This window comes from Arachis ipaensis, chromosome B04, assembly GCF_000816755.2.
Source record: "Arachis ipaensis cultivar K30076 chromosome B04, Araip1.1, whole genome shotgun sequence".
Lineage (NCBI taxonomy): Eukaryota > Viridiplantae > Streptophyta > Magnoliopsida > Fabales > Fabaceae > Arachis > Arachis ipaensis.
Genome location: NC_029788.2, coordinates 8,128,733 through 8,134,822, shown reverse-complemented (window position 1 = coordinate 8,134,822; position 6,090 = coordinate 8,128,733). Strand labels below are relative to the sequence as shown.

The window sequence follows — 6,090 nt, the reverse complement described above, 5'->3', positions numbered from 1 at the left end:
ATATATATAACTGATTTAATAATTAATTGTTTGTATATACGTCATATTTTTATATTTCTTAAAAGAATATATCTAAAAATATATCATAAGTCATAACCTTAATGAATTAAAAGTGTGGATTCCCTTAAATTAATAAAAGAAATGGTGGTTGTGATTTCTTTCAGTTTGTAAGGTCAAGTACTCAAGTAGTCCAAACCCTTTACGCGCAGTGTCAATAACAATTAACAAGTTTAATTAATTAATTAATTAATTAATTAATATGGGACAAATTTATAAAAATTAAAGAAACGAAAGCGAAAAAAGGGTACAAAATTTTATGACAAAGTGCATTTACTTTTCTAAGTTACAAGTTTTGATTTTGCAAATCCTTCTTCACTTTCCATTCAATTTCGTTCTTTTTAATTTTATCCTTGAAAAACCCATTTTTCTTTCTTCTGTTTTCTACTATCATTCAATCATTCAGTTAATTGGGGTCTGCTACAGGTTCAATCATTGTCTCTCTAATTATCCGCTCTTAAAAAAAAATCTTCTTTTTCATTTCTTTTTCCCTTCAATTTCTGCTTCCCAGACTTGTTGACAATCTTTTTCTTCTTCTTTCACGTTTTTTTCTTTCTTCAAGTTTTTTATGTTCTAATAATTTTTTTCTTTTCACTTCCATTAGTTCATTCCACTCAAATCTTCAGTACATTTTTCTTCTCCTTGTGCTTACGCTGCATTACCCTTTTGGAAGATCTTTCTGGGGTGCTCTGTAATTGAAAAAAGTTCACATTTTTAGTTCTCAAGATTCAGGTACCCTTTTGAGTTTTTTGGCTGCTCAATGAAGCTTGTGGTTCGTGTGATTGAGGCAAAGAACTTGCCACCGACGGATCCTAACGGGTTGAGTGACCCATACGTGAGGTTGCAGTTGGGGAAGCAGAGGCACAAGACCAAGGTGATCAAGAAATGCTTGAATCCAAGGTGGGATGAAGAATTTAGCTTTAGGGTTGATGACCTCAATGAAGAGCTTGTGATCTCTGTCATGGATGAAGACAAGTTCTTCAATGATGACTTTGTTGGTCAGCTCAAGGTTCCAATGTCACTTGTCTTTGAAGAGGAGATCAAGTCCCTTGGCACTGCTTGGTACTCTTTGCAACCAAAGACCAAGAAGATCAAGAACAAAGAAGCTGGTGTGTAATGCTTGCTAAACTCTATTTTTATTGTAGTTTGTGTAATAGTTTAGTAACTTACTTTCCCTAGTGATTATGCGGCTAAGTCCCCTTCCTCATTGTTGTGATATTGATTTTGAAGTTAATTTATAGTATGTGAGTGAGTTGGTGGAAATTGCATCATGACTAATTCGACATTTAGAAACTGTAAAAGAGTTGTGTTTCTGTGGTTGTCTCCATTGTCTTAGTTTTTAGGTGGACATAAAATTGCGAAAATTTTTGTCCCAGGATAAGATGCTTTTGTGTTGTTCTTATTTTCCATAGAGGTTTGTGTTTTCTATTGTCGATATATTTCTGTCTCGAAACAGTTACTGAACTTGGCCATACGATCTTGCCTCTCAATGGGCCATTTGTTCAAGTTTTTTAGGAAAACAATGTGCTAACTACCTATGATTTTGTGCCATTTATATCATTTTTCTTGCTAGGTGAGATTCGTTTGAGTATATATTTTCAACAGAAGAATGCAGCTGTGGATTCATATGGTAATGGTGATCAATTATCACATCCAAGAAAGTCGGCCGATGGAGCCACTGATTCACCTTCAAGGTCTTCTGCTGCCTCAAGCTCGTCTTCTCCTTCAAGGGAAGAAACTACGTCTTCTAAGGAAGAGAAGTCTAGTGCACAGAAAACACTCACAGGAAGAATTGCTCAAATTTTTAATAAAGGTTCTTCTGATATGCCTTCAACCCCATCCCGCAGAAGCATTGACTCAGAGCAATTCGAAATCATTAAAGAAGAAGTCAGTGAGATCAAGACTGAAGATGCGTCGTCTAATGAAACATTTGAAGAAGCTATGAGTAAAATTCAATCTGCAGATCAAGAAAGTGAAATTCCTAGCAATTTTTCAGGAGGGTTGCTTGTTGATCAACATTATATGACTGCACCCAAAGACTTGAACACATTGCTGTTTTCGACTGATTCAAATTTTCTCAAGTCATTGGCAGAGGTACAGGGTTCTACAGAACTTCAAGTAGGACCTTGGAAGTTTGAGAATGGTGGGGATTGCTTGAAAAGATTAGTTAGTTACACCAAGGCTCCCAGCAAATTAATTAAGGCTGTCAAAGCCTTTGAGGAACACACGTACTTAAAAGCCGATGGGAAGAACTTTGCTGTTTTGGCCAGTGTCAGTACTCCCGAAGTCATGTATGGGAGCACCTTTAAGGTAGAGCTACTCTATTTGATCACTCCTGGACCAGAGTTGCCGTCGGGAGAGCAGTGTTCCCATCTCGTCATATCGTGGCGAATGAATTTCTTGCAAAGTACCATGATGAAAGGAATGATAGAAAATGGGGCTAGGCAGGGTATGAAGGAAAGCTTTGATCAATATGCGACTTTGTTATCTCAAATGGTTAAACCTGTTGATATGAAGGACCTTAGTTCGAGTAAGGAACAAGCTCTAGCATCATTACAAGCGGAGACGCAGTCAGATTGGAAGCTGGCAGTGCAGTATTTTGCTAACTTCATAGTGCTGTCGACAGTGCTCATGGGGTTATATGTCCTTGTCCACATTTGGCTGTCTGCACCGAGTACAATTCAAGGGCTTGAGTTTGTTGGTCTTGACTTGCCAGATTCAGTTGGTGAATTGGTTGTTTGTGCAGTCCTTGTTCTTCAATGTGAACGCATGCTGGGTTTAATCTCACGCTTTATTCAGGCCAGAGCACAAAAGGGTAATCTCATAAAGAAAAGATTGATATGCTTCTCATGTAGTCAATTTTGCTATCCACAGAGTTACTTAATGATGAGACCATTTGCTTGTTTTCCTAATGTTTTTGGATATTTTTTGCATATTTGGTGTTGATACATCTGTGCTTATATAGACTTATTTTTTGGCTTTAAAATATTAGGTAGTGATCATGGCATAAAAGCACAAGGAGATGGATGGCTGCTAACTGTTGCCTTGATTGAAGGAAGCAATTTAGCTTCTGTTGATTCCAGTGCCTTCTCCGATCCATATGTTGTTTTCACTTGCAATGGGAAAACAAGAACGAGCTCAATCAAGTTCCAGAAATCCAATCCTTTATGGAATGGTGAATATCATCATGGCATCGTTTATCATTTTCTGTGCTAATGAATGAAATTGAAATCTCGGCAGAAATTATTGTCTGACTAGTCAGTTTTTTAATGTTTGGAACATTGTTTATCTAATCTATGCAGAAATATTTGAATTCGATGCTATGGATGATCCTCCTTCTGTGCTGGATGTGGAGGTTTATGATTTCGATGGACCCTTCGATGAAGCTGTATCGCTAGGACATGCTGAAATCAATTTTCTTAAAGCAAACATCTCAGATCTTGCTGACATATGGGTTCCACTTGAAGGAAAGTTGGCTCTGGCATGTCAATCGAAGTTGCACTTAAGAATTTACTTGGACAACACTAGAGGAGCCAATGTTGCGAAAGACTACCTAAGTAAAATGGAGAAAGAAGTGGGCAAGAAGGTAAGTTAAGACTTTCATTTTGTCGTTTTTGTATTGTACTCGTGTTTTGTCACACTTCTTTCTGGCTTATTTGTTCTAAATTGAAAATGTGCAGATTAATTTGCGGTCTCCTCAGACAAATTCAGCCTTTCAGAAACTCTTTGGGCTTCCGCCAGAGGAATTTCTCATCAATGACTTTACCTGTCATTTAAAAAGAAAAATGCCACTTCAGGTGTGATTTTTCTGTTCAATTTCATGTTAATTTTTTTATTGTGGTAGTAGATGGCACAGGATTGTTTAATATTACCTCATCATGTTATCGATGTTTATTGTAGGGTCGCCTATTCCTTTCAGCAAGAATAATTGGATTCCATGCCAATTTGTTTGGAAACAAGACAAAGTTCTTTTTTCTTTGGGAGGATATTGAAGACATTCAGGTCATCCCCGCGACATTTTCATCAATGGGGAGTCCGGTCGTTGTCATAACTCTTCGACCGGGTAGAGGTATGGATGCAAGGCATGGTGCCAGGACACAAGATGAACAAGGCCGGCTGAAGTTCCATTTCCAGTCCTTTGTGTCTTTCAATGTTGCACACAGGTAGACAATGGAAATATCAGGCAATGTCTCCTTTCGTTTAATTTGATCCTCATTTAGAATCAAATGTAGTTGCTTCTCAACTGCCACTATTCTCAATACTGATTTTCTTGGTCATGTAACATCTAAAAAATGTGTATCCATATGGTATGGGATGATATGATAACTGCATTCAAAAAGATTTCCTGTGTTACTATTAAATTATTTTGCCTCTGATGTAGGACTATCATGGCTCTGTGTAAAGCCAGATCCCTCAGTCCTGAACAGAAAGTTCAGCTAGTTGAAGAAGAATCCGAAACCAAAACCCTTGCTAGTGAAGAAAGCGGAACATTCCTTGGCATGCATGATGTTAGCATGTCTGAGATTCATTCTTGCACTTTTCCAATTCCTGTAACCCCCCTCTCTTTGTCTAAGATATGCATTTCTATTGATTTGTCATTGATTCTGAATTCAGATTTTTGTGCAAACTTGGAACAATTTACCTGTTTGATTATTGTGTTTCATTTCTTCCCCCCTTCAATTGATTCAGGCCAGTTTTTTCATGGAGATATTTAGTGGCCGTGAGTTGGACCGTCGGGTCATGGAAAAATCTGGTTGCCTAAACTATTCCTATACCCCTTGGGTATCCGAGGACAACGAAGTCTTTGAAAGGGCAATATATTACAAATTTGAGAAGCGTGTTTCGCGTTATAAAGGTGAAGTGACAAGCACTCAGCAGAGATCTCCCCTTCCAGATGGAAAGGGTTGGCTTGTGGAAGAGGTTATGAACTTTCATGGAATTCCACTTGGTGACTATTTTAGTGTGAGTATTTGTTTCTCGGCTTTCGGTGCCTAGTTGCTATATCTTTGTTTTCTGTGACTTACCTGTTTTCGTCTCCGGAAAACACTGAATTGCAATGTATACTAATATTCTGCAGGTGCACCTTCGATACCAAGTCGAGGATTTACCGGCAAAAGCAAAGGGATGTAAAGTTGTTGTAGCCTATGGAGTTGAATGGCTGAAAAGCACTAAGCATCAGAAAAGAATCGCAAAGAACATTGTACAAAATCTGCAGGAACGTTTAAATTTGATGTCCACCGTAGCCGAGAGGGAGCTTGTATCGAAATAACAAACGAGTCTCTGAACAAGCAAGCATGGGAGGTAGCTGTTATTCCCGCGTCGAAAAATAATTTTTCACAATTCATCAATTCATGAACTTGGAGCAGAATTTATATGATGGATCATATCATAAAGGGTTCATGTGATTTGTGCATTCTGGGTTCTTAACTGCATTGAATATCAGTGAAACTAACCCTGATAGTGGAGGAATCTGTGGAGATTGATGTTACTTGTCTTTAGGAAGTTTTGAATCAGAGATATGATGATGCTGAGATTTGAGATGCTCTTCCATACAGATTTTCTGATTGGTTCTCCCATTGTAAATGACTAGTTTTGACTATTTAGAATTTAGATGATTTAATTGATAGCAGAATACATAGGTTACAATTTACATATATAGCAATTGTTGTAACCATTGTTGTAACCATTGTTTTAGGCCTCAGAACACCATGATATGAAGGCACATATCCTATAGCAGCTATAGTCAGTTTCTCTCATATATTGATTTGTTAAACACATTCATAATGAGATTACTTTTTAGACATTGATTTTTTATAATCTGGTATAACATTCTTCTTTAATTTTGGGTTTGAATCTAAAAAACTAATTACTCAAAGTTTGGATTAAAAAGGGATAGAACTAATTTAATTTTCATATAATCAATCTTGTATTATTACATCAACAAAATTAATTAATTTTAAATGTTATTAAAAAATTATTTAAATATATAAATTTAGTTGGATGATCATATAAATTTTTTTATACTTTAATGTA

The 6,090-nt window shown here is 36.8% G+C and overlaps 1 protein-coding gene across 2 annotated transcripts; it reads left to right on the top strand.

The window, feature by feature from the left end:
* LOC107638740 (C2 and GRAM domain-containing protein At1g03370) lies at positions 323–5,869 on the top strand. 2 transcript variants are annotated; one of them, XM_016342111.2, is made up of 10 exons: positions 323–483; positions 662–1,166; positions 1,631–2,872; positions 3,050–3,232; positions 3,360–3,643; positions 3,738–3,854; positions 3,958–4,220; positions 4,439–4,607; positions 4,747–5,019; positions 5,135–5,360. In XM_016342111.2, exons 2-10 carry the CDS (start codon positions 818–820, stop codon positions 5,324–5,326), a joined length of 3,072 nt encoding a protein of 1,023 aa, XP_016197597.1. In that variant the 5' UTR covers positions 323–483; positions 662–817; the 3' UTR covers positions 5,327–5,360. The 2 variants fall into 2 exon arrangements, with proteins under 2 accessions (XP_016197597.1, XP_016197598.1); XM_016342112.2 differs by lacking the exon at positions 323–483 and having other exon boundaries at positions 818–1,166; positions 5,135–5,869.

Coding starts and splice junctions, on each gene's coding strand:
- LOC107638740 (XM_016342112.2), top strand. CDS start 818: ATGAAGCTTGTGGTTCGTGTGATTGAGGCAAAGAACTTGCCACCGACG. Junction 2,873..3,049: donor TCAGGCCAGAGCACAAAAGG/GTAATCTCATAA, acceptor TTAAAATATTAG/GTAGTGATCATGGCATAAAA. Junction 4,221..4,438: donor TCTTTCAATGTTGCACACAG/GTAGACAATGGA, acceptor CCTCTGATGTAG/GACTATCATGGCTCTGTGTA.